General features: G+C 44.6%; 1 protein-coding gene across 4 annotated transcripts in view; it reads right to left on the bottom strand.

Annotated features, from left to right (window-relative positions):
- LOC139923566 (RNA-binding protein Musashi homolog 2) overlaps positions 1 to 15,170 on the bottom strand; it is a 280,792-nt gene that overhangs the window by 45,862 nt on the left and 219,760 nt on the right. For all 4 annotated transcript variants that reach the window (XM_078283979.1, XM_078283978.1, XM_078283981.1 and 1 more), the window contains exon 10: positions 14,240 to 14,314. In XM_078283979.1, the coding sequence (XP_078140105.1) occupies positions 14,240 to 14,314 (75 nt within the window). The remainder of the gene's footprint in view (positions 1 to 14,239; positions 14,315 to 15,170) is intronic.

The following is a 15,170-nucleotide window of genomic DNA, read 5'->3' as shown; positions in this document are numbered from 1 at the left end:
ACCAGATATGGTGTTGTTCAGTATCAGTATGCTGTTTACAGTATGCTGACTAAGGTTCACTGATGCATTCTACTGTATAATTATCATTCATTCATTCAGTTCTTTCTGTTGCCTACACAGACATTCAATAACTTCATGGTGACATCCAAAATTCCAAACCTCTGCCTATATTGACTGTGACTCCTTCCAAAAACAGATAATGTTTGAAATATTATCTGTGAATATTTTCATTAAGATGCTGGAGGACATCTGAACTGATCAATTCATGTAATTTTTTGTCTGCATCCTGATTCTTGTTGCTGATCATTGCCATTTGTCTTGAGTCTTGCATTTATTATGTATCTTATATTGCCGTCTTTGCACCTTAACATGTCATCTTTGCAAATGAGAACATGCTCTTCATCAACTTACCTGTATAAATAAAGGTTAAAAAAAATCAAATGAATCTTTGAACTCAAATTTGTCACTTTCTCTCTTTCCTCCATCTATCACCCAGAGGGCCTCAGCACTGTGAACTTGGGCCTGTCAAGCGAAGTTTCTGAGCGAGATGAACAAAGTGGGATTAGTAGAGGTTAATGAATAGATGGGGCCGGTGCTTTGCCGGCACTTTCAGAGATGCCCGCCACCCAGGAAAGCCTCTGCGGCATTAAATCAATTTCATGGGCCCTTTATTGCTGGATAGATAAAGCCAATGTTTAGAATTTAGATTGCAGTGGGTTTCTGGGCCCCAGTGCTTGGCTTGCCCTAGGGGGTTTCTGGGATCTGAAGGCTGGGGCTGGAGACAAAGACAGCGAAAAGAGCTCCAAGGACAAACAAGGTTGCTGTACAGTACAGTTTATTTCTTTCACTAATGCTTAATGGATTTCCCTTCTGTGTCTTTACTTCTCTGCTGTTTCTCTCTCTCATCTCTTTCCTCCTTTTCTCTACCCTGTGACTATCTCTTTTGCTTTCTCCTTTTACTGTATAATCATCTCTCTCTCTTCTACTTCACTCGACTCACACCCCTGTCCCCCACCCCACCTTTTCTTCTTTTCACCTACTCGTTTCTGTACAGTACTGGTTCATCCCACTCTATGTATGTCATCCTTCCCATTTCTTCTCTGTCTACCTTTACTCGTCTTACATCTCTATTCCACTCCCCGACTATCCCTGATGTTTGGGTGGACTGAGGGATTTGTGGCTCCTCATGTGCTCCAAATGAGAATGAATGGCGCAGCACAGCGCAGCAAGTACCTCCGGACTCATCACTCATTGGATATTGTGCACACAGGAAGTCGGGGCTCATTCTCTTTGACGAATGGGAAACGGAGGGCTGCTGAAGGTTTGGGATGGAGAATTGTGATTTAGTGTCCACTTAGAAACAGTGACAGCGCGGGCACTCGGTGGGGACTCTGTGTTCTTCTGGGCGTCATCATCATCAGCATCAGACTGAAGTGCGTCTCCATCGTCGTTAGCCAGGCTAACGACCTGGTGTCTGTGTGTGGATGGAGGTGGATGTTTGAGGAAGTAGGAGTATTCATCGATGGGGTAGGAGTGGAAATTCAGTGAGAAATGGGTTGGAGAGGAGCATTTCTTTGAGCATCAAGAGTCACTGAAAACCAGAGCAGGTGTGCCTAGTGGTGGCTGGGCCATCCAGGTTCCATGGTGAATGTCAGGCCATTTAGCTTGTAGGGGGTCAAGGGGGTCACACGGGTACTCACCCTCTTGTCAGTCAGAACACCAGTGAAGTTTGTATGTCCACATAACATACTGCTGGTCTTTGCTCCAGGTGATGTCACCACCTGTTGTACTCTATAGAAGGCGACATCACGTGGCACAAAGACCAGCCAATAGCAGATGACCAGTTCAGTACCCTACTTCAGGCTTCACCAAAGATTTGGGTGGGGTTTAGTTACTCTTTAAAAATGCTGCAGCAAGACTTCTAACCACATTGAGGAAACAGGAACACTTCACCCCTATCTTAGCTTCACTGCACTGGCTCCCTATTAATTTTAGAATTGATTTTAAAGCCTCTATGTGTAGGATTTGAAAATTGTTGACATTGGCGACTCCTAGTGGTAGTACCAAAAAAAGACACTGTCGCAAACGACTTTGCGACGTCTTAGCAGCATTTGTGATACCCCGCTTCATACAGCTGGAATATGTAAACAAAATACTGCTGCAGATAACTGTAGCTCAAACATTAGTTTCTATATTATTCCTAATGACAGCATTGTACTATGTAGTAGTTTGCTATTGTGAGAATTCGAATAAACAGATGTTTGGGGGGATCGTTGTTGTTGTGAACATAGCCTGTCCAACATTTACTATTCTGATGCTACGAGCTGCAGCTAATGGAAAATGCAAACAAACGAGACTAAACATAAATCAAGAAACATAATGTGAGTATGGAGTTGTATTACAGTTTTTTACGATTGCTAGCAATCGTAAAAATGAATTGGAGGATGATATAATCAGATACAAATTCTACACGTAGGGGCTTTAAGATTTTACTGATTGTTTTTAAGGCTCTATGTGGTCTAGCCCCAAGTTACATCTCTGACCTTTTAACCTGGTGTGAGCCCAATTGCAGCCTAAGATCCTCTGACAGCACCCTGCTAGCAGTCCCAAGGTCCAGGCTGAAAACAACCGCTTTGACCGCAAAAGCGTGGTCAAAGTGCCCATGCTCTGGAAGAGTCTGCCACAGGTTAGTGGAGTCGGTGTCTTCTTTCAAACAGAAAAAAAAACAACCAAACTGGCCCGAGTCCCTGACTGGATGATGAGCCTTTCTAAATATTCAACTTGTTTAACATCAGACAGACTAACTTCTTGGGCCGGTCACCACTTGCTGGCCCAGCCAAGAAAACACTTTTGGTTCACAAGAGTCTGTTGGAGAAAAGCATACACCTGAACTCAAACCCAAAAACCCAATCTCAATCTCAAACCAGCCAGACTTAACTACTGATACCAATATTACAATCACTATTTCTCTTATCACAATTGAATCCCTGTCTACTCATTCACTGATTTCCCCCCCCTCCCTTATTTTGTACTTCCAAAATGTGAACCTCCCCCTTCCTCCCACAAGCCTAAGGAAGAAGCACCACGACTACAGATTTGGTTATGGATAGAGAAATCCCATTGCAGTTTAATAGCATGGCAGAAGCAGATTTGTACTGTACAGGATTGTATTCTCTGCCAGCAGGGTTCCCCCTTGGAGCATCATTGATGAGGCCTTTTATACAGCTCTCAGACAGCATACAAAACTCAGGGTTAAAAGGTACACTTGTGCAAAGTGAGCAAGGGAAATAAAAAAAGAGAGCAAGAGAGAGTAGAGATGAATTAATTTCTACATCTCCATCGCTGTCTTTTCAAGGTGTGCGGAACGCAAGGTGAATCATTCAGCAGTAAATGGAAAAGGCCTTGACTGGATTCACATGCCTTTTTCAAAGGAATCTGCTCTCTGAACAGCACTATCAGCGGTTTCCTGGCATAGCACAAAATTTCCATAAACATCACCAGTCACCCTCGCAACCTCCGGCTCCTCATGCCATCACCCTAATGAAACTGCATTGATAAGAATAAGCGAATCCACGTGTCAAAAATGCTATTCAGTTCAATGAAAAGTGTTATGTAGCCAAGAACAGAAGCATGGACCACACAAGGGTGTACGGCTATATAAAAATGTATAGTTGTAGAAAACACACTGATAAGGTCTGTCTACATAATGTGAAGAAAATAGAGTGGGGATCCACTTAAGAGATGCACAGGGAAAGAGGCGGGGATATTCACAGCTCTGATTTCCCCTAAGCTTAATACATCATTTATTATGAGAGGGAGCTGGGGCCTGCACAAATGGCTTACTTCTCCACGGCTATTATTAACAGTGGGGCCCTCGTTGAAGAGTAAATAGCCTCTACAGATAAAAAGCGCTTTAGCGGGGAACAGAATTTCAAGACGTGCGTGTGTGTGTGTGTGTGTGTGTGTGTGTGTGTGTGTGTGTCTTTCTGTATATTGGCATTATCTCACCTTTCCACAAATGCATCCACCTTAATTTGTGATGTTTTGGGACAGATAGCGAGCACAAACAGCCACTACAAAACACTGCACAACATTGCCTTCAAATTGCTGGACACACACACACGCACACACAAACACACGCATCCACACACACACACACACACACACACACACACACAGGGGCTATTGTGGATGCCTCCAGTCTGAGCTAATGGCGCATTTCACACAGCTATTTTTGAAGGCATTAAGGCACAGCGGGAACCCAATTGGTACATCCATCCATCCATCCCTCTCCTCGAAATAGACAACACATTGTCTACACATTCTCCATGAAAAACAAGGTTTCTCTTCTCCCCCAGCCTGCCAACTAGGCTTTGAAAGCCTGCAACCTCTGTCTATCTCACTCCAGGTGAGTGCAACATCACAGGGCCTTTGAAAAGGCAGCAGAGAAATGGGTTGAAATGCAGCTGTGGAGAGGCTGTCGACTCCCAGACTGCAGAAAAAACAAGAGGCCTGAAGGGGTAAAAGGGAAGGGATCCCCTCCAAAGCACTCGCCGGCTGTGCTGGGCTCTCCAGGCAATCTGTAAAATGGTGTGAAATAATGTACGGTAACATAGACAGCAAATTTGAGGAAAGCTCTTCCTCAGAACTAACTAGACTACAGTGGGTGCACTGGCAACAATGGCATGTAGCATTTGGACTCTTTGGACAATGTTAAAGTTTCAAGAGTTGCAAAAATATGAACTCAGATTAAAACACCTGCAAAACCATAAATGCTAGTGGGGAATATGTCCAAGAAACAGTAAAGATACATGTCCCCTCATAGTTCATGGTAAGGGTCCACTGTGGTACTGTTGGAAACAACTGACCAGCATTCAATATAATACAGAAGATTGCACAAAAACAAATAAATCAGTCCAAGACAGGTCCAATGCTCTCAATATTCCCACAATCACATCTGATGTGTTCATAATGACCCATAATGAAATGGAGATGCAGCTTTGGAGCTGTGTTCTCCCTGGGTTCTTTATCTGACGTCTTGGCTCATTGACGTTGCATCTATCCGGACGAGTCCCTGCGAGGCCCTGGCGACGCTAACGTGTCGCCGAGGTGACAAGTGGGGTGTAACATCCAATTAGAGGGCAGAGGTCCATCAAAGGGAGGAGGGGATTGGATGGGACACATGGGCCATGTTGGGGGACGACTGGCTTCATCTCCCCAGTGCTCATACAGGCGTTCCAGCGCTCTGCCTTGACAATGAGGCCAATTACCAGTCAGCAGGCCGAGACCCGGGCGCTACGGCAGAGCCCCGGCTAGTGCGATTAACATGTGGGGGGAAGGACAAGAGAACACGTTCCCTCCATTTCCCTAGCTTTCCTCTTTATTTCTCTCAGTAACCCTCCTGTTTTTCAGACACCAATCTAATGGAAGACAACCCTTGTTTGTCCTTGATATACAACACAACGTGCACGTGTGCACAGGCCCACGCTACAAGGTGAACAAGACACAGAGACAAGGCCAACAGACAGCTACAAAAGCCTCGATTAAATCTGCCCTCGCTCGACAGGACAGCACCTCAGCCCACTCAGTCGAGGATGAAAATGTCACCTTAAACGGACAAAGCCGAGCCGGAGCCAGAGGCAGCGACGTTTGAGACAAAATATCTGGATTTGTTGGGCCATCCGCGGGTCAGTGGACTCAGAGGCTCGCTCGGGACTTACATTGCACGCTATTCCTCTCCCCTCACCGCCATCTTCTCTGTCAATCTTCATGATAAACAGTGCAATAAAGCAGAAATGGGAAAATAATGTTTTAAAAAAAATTATGCATTTGGCTTCGCATAGGATGTGGAAGACAGAAAAAGCCATTTTCCCCCTCACTGCGCTCGATCTCCTGGCCTCCCTCGCAAATGGCATGTGGTTGCTGCCCCAGTACACTGTAATGGCTGGTTGCCCCACCTCGCAACTCGTAAAAAAGGCCTTGAGCAGGTGATACAGCATATGTTGGAGGGGCAGCTTACGGCTGTTTGGGAAGCACGGTGTGAAACCCAGTCAGAGGTATTCAGACGACCATTTCCATATGCGGAGAGCACAGCCCTGATTGGCAACAGCATCAATCTCCGCTGAGCCTGGGGCCCGGCCTGCTCCATAAACACACATCATCTGCATAATCCACCCTGGATAAATGAGCTCCAAATTAGCCAGTGGGCTGCTTTTAAGTGTGCGTGTGTGTGTGTGTGTGTGTGTGTGTATGTGAGACACACACAGAGAGAGAGAGAGAGGGAGGGAGGGAGAGAGATGGTGAGTGCTTGTGTGCACACACATTTGTCTGTGCACGCTGTATGACTAAGTGCAGATCCACAGGTTTGCAAGCATGTACTAATGTGTGTGCGTGTTTGTGTCTCCTTATACACGCATATGAGTGTGTGTTGGATGTAGCCGGTGACTGCTGACCCGAGACGCACCACGACAATATGCAATAAACTTAAGATCAAACTCAAAACCGATCTATTCTCACTATCATACGACCAACCCTAACGAGTTTGGGACCCACAGTCTCCTCTCTTACTTTAATTTTGACAGCATTAATACAGGAAGCAGCCACTGGGAACCCAGTCTAGAGCTGCCTCTCGGTCTGTCTGCATCATTAAACTGTCTGCTGTGTGTATGAGTGTGTAAGTGGCTGAATGTGTCTGCCTCGAGTGTGTGTGGGTCGTGCTCAGTTGATTCTGTAGAGGAGGTCGAGGTGTCTCTCTCTCCTGTCTTTCTATCCTTGGGGCCTGCAGAACGTCTTGCCTTGATGGGTGAGCTATCACTTTTGGCTTCATCACATCAGACTTTTGGAGCATTTTTGCTTCATTTGGTGGCTGACAATAGAGAGAGACCCGGGAAATCTACTGCAGGTACATGACACTGTATGTGCCAGCTGAGCCACCAGGACATCCCAAACTGTCATCTTTCTCTCCATTTCTTTAACTTCCCTTTCTCAAATGCCCTCTCATCATACACACTGCAAAAAACATCCATCCTAACAAGTCATTCAGTCTCATATTCAGCCTTCAAATCTTATTTTTCTTAAACCAAGAGAAAAATTCTGCCAGTGAGGTGAGATAACTCCACTTGTTTCCAATGCAGCTTCATTTGTTTAAGGGGATTTCTACAAAATTCTTGAAACAAGTTGATTTGTATTGAAAACAAGTGAAATTATCAAACCCCACTGGCAGATTTTCTTACTTATTTTAAGAAAATTACGATTTTAGGACTCAATAATAGACTAAATGACTTGTTAAGATGGAGATTTTTTGCAGTTCATCCATTTTCTTCTTCCCTTCCTCAAATACCCTCTCTCCCCATACCTCTCTGCTTATCTCTTTCTCCATGCCTCTCTTTCTTTCTCTACCCTCACCAACCCTGTCGGATCAAGCTTTCTTTTAATGTACTTTGAGGAGGAAAAAGAGATTTGGAACAGCCTCTCCTATAGGCGAGTGCTTCCCTAGAAAACAAAAGAAATGTTTGTCTTGCTTTCCCTTCAAACTATCTCATTATTTCTCCTTTCTCTAGTGCAGGGCTTCTCAAACGACCCCCAAATAGACCACGGACCCCCATTTGATCAGATTTAGTGCCAGTGACCCATATGGGAAGATTTTAGTTGTTGTTGATTTCCTATTGATTTTTAGAAGTGTAGGTGGGGAGATACTAGCAGTGAGAGTGAAACCTAGGATTACAATAGTCATTCATATACATTCTCTAATTGGAATAATTTCGAATGAACTGCTGGGGACCCCTGGAAATCCTTCAAGGACCCCTGGGCGTCCCCCGGACACCAGTTTGACAACCACTGCTGTAGCGGCATCTCCCCCTCTGTATTTTTCCCTCTTTTTCTATTTCATCTACATTGTATTTTCTCCCTTTTTTCTCCCCCCTCAGCCTCTTCCACTTTCTCTCTCCTGCAACCATCCTCTTTGTTTCTGCTCTCCATGCTGGTCTATCTGCTTCTCTCTCTCTCTCTCTCTCCCTCTTTCTCTCTCTCTCTCACTGGGAGGCCAGCGAGGGCAGACAGTCAACTCTGACAACCCAGCATGTTGTGTGGTCTCTTATTAAAGTCCGCTCCGTGGGCATCTCACCATCAGCCTTTTTCATGACCATCAGCGGAGATCGCGCCCGGCTCTCTACCTCCACTTCTACCCCGGCAAGGTGTTTAATTTAAACTTATTTGTCGGCCGCTCCGCGATGATATTGCCTCGGGCGCAGATGTGTTACTGGCAAAGAGAAACAAGTGCAGCTCCTTTGCAGTCCCACAGTGCATTTGTGGAGATGACACGTAGCCCTAATTCAGCGTTAGTTTATTAATCGATGATCTGTTTATTTGAATGTGATCGCAGCTCTCTGGCTCCTGAGTTGATTGAGTTACATGGAGGTACATTAGCAAACATAGATTATAGCATATTACATGCATGCCTATAGAACTAATGCTGAAGCACTATCCCCCTCTCTTTTTCCATTTCATTTATATTGTCCCCAGAAGTAGGTTCTCTAGTCATGTCCCCCATTCTTCAAAGCTATTTCAATATGAAGAGGTTTATGGGAGATTAAAATCGCAGCTAAAATGTGAAGATTTATAATTTAAGTTTCACAATAATACAATAGTTTTGAGTGTATGTATCTCTCTTCTTACTCAAGCCGAGTTCGGCTCTTGAATTTCACGCCGCCACGGTAAAAACTTGTATATGTTTTTTGTATGTGAGAGAACGGAGGGAGGAGGTGATGTGGTATGCATGTGTGAATTTGTATGTGTGCCCATGTGTGTGTGTGTATGTGTGTCTCCAATGGCCTCTTTCTGTTTGCATAACTGATTAGGGACTAATGAAAAGTGAAACATCAATTCCAGGCGTGCCCCTCAAGAAAGAAACAGGTAAGCAGAGGAAGAGGAGATAGCGAGAGAGGAAAGAAGGGAGGGAAGAGAGCCTTTATTAGCCGGGCCTGCCGAGGAAGTTGGCTCTAAAAGGCTCTGACCTTGGTGCTTCACCGCCACACACACACACACACACACACACTGATGTGCCGCATCCTTCAGCTCTCATCAGAGGCCGACATGTCAGCTGCCAGAAATGGGCTGTGACAAAAACAAGGAGACAATTGGTTTCTGTGAAATGGGAAGAGGAGGGAGAAGTAAAGGAGAGGTGAGCGGCTGGGAGAAAGCTGTGTAAGATACCATTCCTCTACCTGGAATCTCCACCGTAGGAATGGACGAGGCAGTCCGGATGCAAATGTTATTACAGCACCAGAAGATGTTGTCATGGCTGTATTCCACAGCTCCACAAAGCCTTAGTTTGAATCTGCTCTGGACATCATGGCTGGTGTGAGGCTGCGTTCACACATAGTGTTGTTTCAAAACTGCTACCGCCTTTTTTTACATTAAAACCAGTGGGGAGCGGCCGCAAAGCGCACAAAAGGTGTCCGCTCTTGCAAAAAAAAGAGCGGAGTGCTTTCAAAAGTGAAAGTTCATCTTTTCAGAAAAGCGCCGTGTGACATGAACCACTTTTTTCACAGCCAGCCAATCACGATGGAGGAGAGGCTGGCCATTTCCCACAACAACAACAAAGATAGAGAAAGTCAAAGTTCCGGTGGAGAAATTGAACGTTGTGAATATCAAATAGTACAACAACACAAGTCATAAAGAGGCAGTGTGGGATCGTAGTGGACGTGTATTGGGAATAGCTGGTAAGCCTTTGCTTGTTGCTCAACACTGTATCGTCTGATAAAAGTGCTAACCAGCTGGTTAGCGAGCTAGCAGCTACTCAGCTAACGTCAGATAACGTTGTCGTGATCCGCTTATTTCCCTTCACAAGAAGCGCTCCAGGCAGCGCTTTTTCCACACAAAAAAAACACTATGTGTGAACGCAGCCTAAGTGTGTGAATGTGTGTCTACAGGTACATCAGGCATAATTATCTGGGTGGCAAAATATGATTATTCTCTCTCACTCACACACACATACACACACAAGCGCGCGAAGACCGACGAAACACAAATACACACGGCAATCAGCAATGAAAGCCGTGGAAACGACAGGTTTAAAATGGCATGTCTAAAGCAAAGATACAAAAGCAATAGCAACACGGAAGTGTAAACTGTAATCATTACCGTCGCCGTTTATTATCAGCGCTGCTTTGCCCAGACACATCACAAGCTACGTTCAAGGAAGCGCTTAATGGGCTATGAAAACAGAATAAGGCAATGGAAGACGTTCACTTTGAATAGGCCTGAATATAGAGACACTGTAATAAAAGAGCGTTAAATGGAGCCAAAGAAAGCTGGCAAAATAGAGGTGGAGAGGCAGAATGAACAATCACAGTCCTCATGCAGACACACACACACACACCGACACAACCCCCTCTGTTTGACCTCCTCTGAATTGGGTCCCTAGCGAGGATTATGGGCAGTGCTTCAGAAAAAATGAGCTCCTCTCTTTTTCAACAGTCAATTTTTAACCTCCGCGGCTAGCCAACTATTCTAAATCCCTCAACGCTACAAGAGGGAAGGGGGAGAGAAAAAAGGGCTTTTCACCTTACATGTCCGAGCACCAAGGTCATTTCAGCGCTATCAGGAAATCACAGGGAGAGAGAATGAGGGAGAAGAGCAAACGGGGGGGGGGGGGGGGGGGGGGGGGAGGCAAGATCATTTTACAGGAAGAGCCAAGGGATTAAGAGCAAAGCCTAAAAAGTTAACCCAAAGCAATCAGGACCCCCTCACCCTGGCTTTTTAATAGGTGCCAGCTTGGATGGAGGGAGGCAGGAATGAAAGGAGGGACGGATAGATGTGTTGCCAAAGCAGCCCTCCTGTTTGTGCTGATGATGGGCACTAAGAATACATTTAATACAGAGCCTTTCGGTTTTTATCTGCGGTAAGGCCGTGACAAAATAACATGTTCCATGTCATTACAGAGGGATACATTGAGCATTATGGTATGGATTAGAGCCGCAAACTCGGGGGTACGGGCTTTGATCCCCTGCTTAGCATCAGGAGGAAGACAGCTCGGCCGTCAAAAACACACGGAGCAACCACTGTGGATGAGCAAGGGCAGTTGGAGGAGATAGCACAGTTGGAAGAGGCTGGGATTTGACAGGCTGTGTTTGGCCAACCCTAGTGGGCCATCAGATGCTTGTGCATGTGTGTGTGTGTGTGTGTGTGTGTGTGTGTGTGGAGCGACGACAGCCTGGTGTGTTCCCTGGTGCACTGTGGTCCGCGGCCTTGAAGAAAGTACAGTCCCGAGGCTGACGTATTTTAATCCTGTTTCCTCTGGCTTAGTCACACCATGGGACTCCTCTAGCGCTGCTCCACAGCTCAGCCGTTTACAGCTCAGCTTTTTGCGGTTTAATTGCTACGGTTAAATCAGTGATGTTTCCTGTGTAGTATCATTCAGGCGACAGTTCAGTGCCAATATTTTTCAAATCGATTTTGAAACATAAACTCTGGCTACAATGTGCTTTTCGGCCACTTTGCGCAAGAACAGTGATTCTCAACCCATTTCATATCGAGGACCCTGAATTCAGTCCACATTAGGGCCACAGACCCCCATTTGATGAGATTTTGTCTCTCGGACCCAAATCTGAGAATATTTTTATTGTTAGATATGATTTTGTCCAGAATGTCAATACTACCTGTATTGCAGCTAGAGGGATAACAGTGAAACTATGATCAAAATAGTCTTATATAGTAGTTGTCTTCTACTTTCTCTAATTGTGTTAACTTCTTGTAAATTAAGTAAGTGAAGTTTAACACTTCATCAATTTGCTAGAGACCCCCTGGGACCCCCACAAGGACCCCTGGTGGTCCCCGGACCCCACGTTGAGAACCACGGCATTAGAATGACCTTGACCGATGAGGCAGATGAAGGAAGGAACAAGACGATAAGCCAATTGCATACAACACACGCTTCGATAAGATCCTGTTGATTTTATGCCGATGATGTTTGAGTTTCTGTAGGTGGGACTCTTTTCTTTGTCTGTTCAGTCATGGTGGCTATCACTGCTCATGCTAACTACCCAGTTCTTCTTCTGTTCATTCCAAACAACCGTAACACATGTAAAATGCATCACATCCTATGCGGATTTCTCCCAGGAAAGACCGACTACCGGGTGTTCAGAACAGCCAATGTAAAAGCGTTATATCAATCACCGAGAAAATGGATATTTACTGTTGCTGATTATTATTTGTAGGATCTGCATAGTACACCAATTTATGCAAAGAAAATGTTAAAAAAGCAGTCATTTCCTCCCGTATCCAATCAGAGAAAATCTTCGTCATATACTGGCACCAATGCTAGACAGGCAGCTGGTATACCAGCCCACCTCCCACTCCTTCAAATAACCCATGAAATCAACTATGAAGTGTGGATTTCCGATGACTAGTTTTGGCATATTCTGGGCTTGGTTCTGGCATTTCCCATTGTAAAGGTCTTTAGAGGTAGCGAATGGGGAAATAATAATTTAATGTCACCTTATCAAATCACATTTGGAGAGAAGGGGGGATTGCATTTCTTCAGCAGTGTAATAGCTGGCACTGAGATAATGCTGCTGTGTGGAGATTGCCAGTAAGGGAATTTGTCCTTTAAGCACAGCCGCTTGGGTTGGGCTGATGTGACAGCATTACACATTCATCCTGAGGAAACCCTGCTGAGATCTGACACAGACGTGCTTGTGTGTGTGTGTGTGTGTGTGTGTGTGTGTGTGTGTGTGTCTGTGTGTGCATGCGTCTGCATGTCTGCATTTGAGGATTTCAGTGTGCATGTATTGTTGCATTTAGCCCACACAACTATAGGTCCTTGTTTGTGTGTGTGTGTGTGTGTGTGTGTGTGTGTGTGTGTGTGTGCTCTTCTACTTTTATCCTTGTGAGAACCAGTTTGAGTTTTACACCTTCAGAGTGAGGACATTTTGGTCGGTGCTCACTTCTTCAAGAGGTGAGTTTAGGATTAAAACTTGGGTTTAGGGTTAAGATTTATTTAGGATTACGAACTGGGTTTAGGGTTAGGGTTAGTTTAGGATTAGGATTTGGGTTCAGGGTGTAGAAAGTAAATGAATTAAGTCAGGCAAACTAAAATTTTACTTCAATCTCCACTGAAGTAAAAAAGGATAGAGATTGAGAAGAACAAAGCAAGCTCAATTTAAATAGGTTATTTTCTTTTCTTACTGTTCTAAATAAAGTACAGAGTATGACAAAGTAGCTGACAGCTATACAGTGCAGAGGCTGACTCACAGAGGATATGCATTTTCTCATCCCTAAAGGGTTAAGGTTAGTTTAGGTGAGGGGACTAACAACATTTTAGGACTTGGGTTTAGGGATAAAGTTAGTTTAAAATTAGGATTAGGATTTGAGTTCAGGATTAAAGGATCCCCCCTCAGATAGTCTTCCACTGTTAGATATCATCGATCTGTGATGTTCAATCCAGTAGTTATTTTGTGATGAAGAACTTTTTTGGTGTACCCACTTTCCCTCAACCTATTTCAGTTTGTAATGTTTGTAGTGTAGAAGAGGCTTCTCTGTGCTGTATACTTGTATGTGGAAAGAGTGATAGCGATAGTGAGGTAAATTTGCCCAGTTGTTCAAATTACAAGTCATCAAAGACAGCGCTGTATTTCAAACGCTGCCAAAGGCAGATCAGCAAAGATGTATAGAGGCTACTGTTAGTGGAGAAACTGCTCTCTCTCCTCTTCTACAATGGATTTCTCCCTGTATGACTGTTGAACGTCTCTTGGTGCAAAATGGCGGCTCCAGAAGGAAGCCCTCGCTCTTCGATTCCATTGATGTTTTAGATCGCTGAAACATTTTCTGCTGTCAAACTCCATTGTAGCTGCTGGAAATATCTCAATGTGGCATCACGTCGTCTACGATTGCCTAGTTATCAGCGGGAATAAGAAAAACACACCACCAAACAAACAAAATTGACCCACAAAGGGCAAGGCACCTCGCCAAAAGCTGTTTTTGGTGGATTTTTCTTCAGAATTAAGATTAGGTTTGGGTTACTGTACGCATTAAGGTAAGGGTTAAGGAATGAATTTTGTCAATGTAGGGTCATCACAAGTATTGTATAAAACAAATGTGTGTGTGTGCGTGAGAGAGAGAGAAAGAGAGAGAGAGATAGAGAGAGAGAGAGAGAGAGAGAGAGAGAGAGAGAGGGAGCAGCCAGTTGTATGTATCAAAGTGAGTAGAGAGGGATCAAACAGCTTAACAGAGCAGAACTTACCAGGGAATTGGTAGCTATAGCTAGGGGCAAAACCAGTGTAGCCTCGGCCGTATGTAGCTACGATGTTAGGGTAACCTGGGGAGAAGACGAAAGAAGGAAGCTGTTAAAGGAAGGTCATCTGATCTTAAAATAAATGATGACAAATGAAAAATGCACTCTTATCTCCATCCAAAATAGAAACAAACTCTGCTGTCTTAGGTACAATGACTCTCTGGAGAGAGCGTGAATCATGGGCTGGACTCGGCGTGAGCTCATGAGCATCAGAAGCCCACCTACTGTGCATGTACACACACACACACACACACACACACACACACACACATCTACGTACACTGGTGTCACCGATCAATAATGTTTCTTTTATGATGCAGGCTGATCGATGCTGAAAGACGAGTCAGTGAGAGACACAATGAGTGGCTGAGATTTGTGGCCAGGATGTTACAGATTAGCACTGTCTTCTGGTTCATTAAGCTCGATTTTGCAGGAGACAATGAGTGTGTGTTTTAGGGGCACGGGGGATAATATTCCTGAAGTTTTTTAACCTTTATTAATCTTGAGAACGTCGTCAGAGTTCCATGCTTTTTTCAGGAAACACCCTCCTTCCCATTAACACGTTCACACTGGTTACTGCCCAGGGCGACCACAGTCTTTTGGTTTGACTCTTGGCCACTGAGCAGCTCTGCTATTCAAACCAGTAACTTTCCAGTCACAAGTCCACTTCTCTAACCTCGAGGCCAACACCAATGCAACCATCTTTGCTGAAGCAGAAATTGTAATGACAAACAGCTCACAAGTGCTCCTGTTTCTTCTAATTTTATTTGGTATGGCATATTCCTAGCCGCCATACTTTTAGTATACTGTATGCATGTATATGTACAGTAAGCATGTATGTTTGCATGTATTTGTATATATGTGTATATTTGTGTCTTAT

The sequence above is a fragment of the Centroberyx gerrardi genome, chromosome 6 (genome assembly GCF_048128805.1).
Source record: "Centroberyx gerrardi isolate f3 chromosome 6, fCenGer3.hap1.cur.20231027, whole genome shotgun sequence".
Lineage (NCBI taxonomy): Eukaryota > Metazoa > Chordata > Actinopteri > Beryciformes > Berycidae > Centroberyx > Centroberyx gerrardi.
The sequence above is the reverse complement of the archived record's forward strand: the minus strand, read 5'-3'. Positions and strand labels throughout refer to the sequence as shown.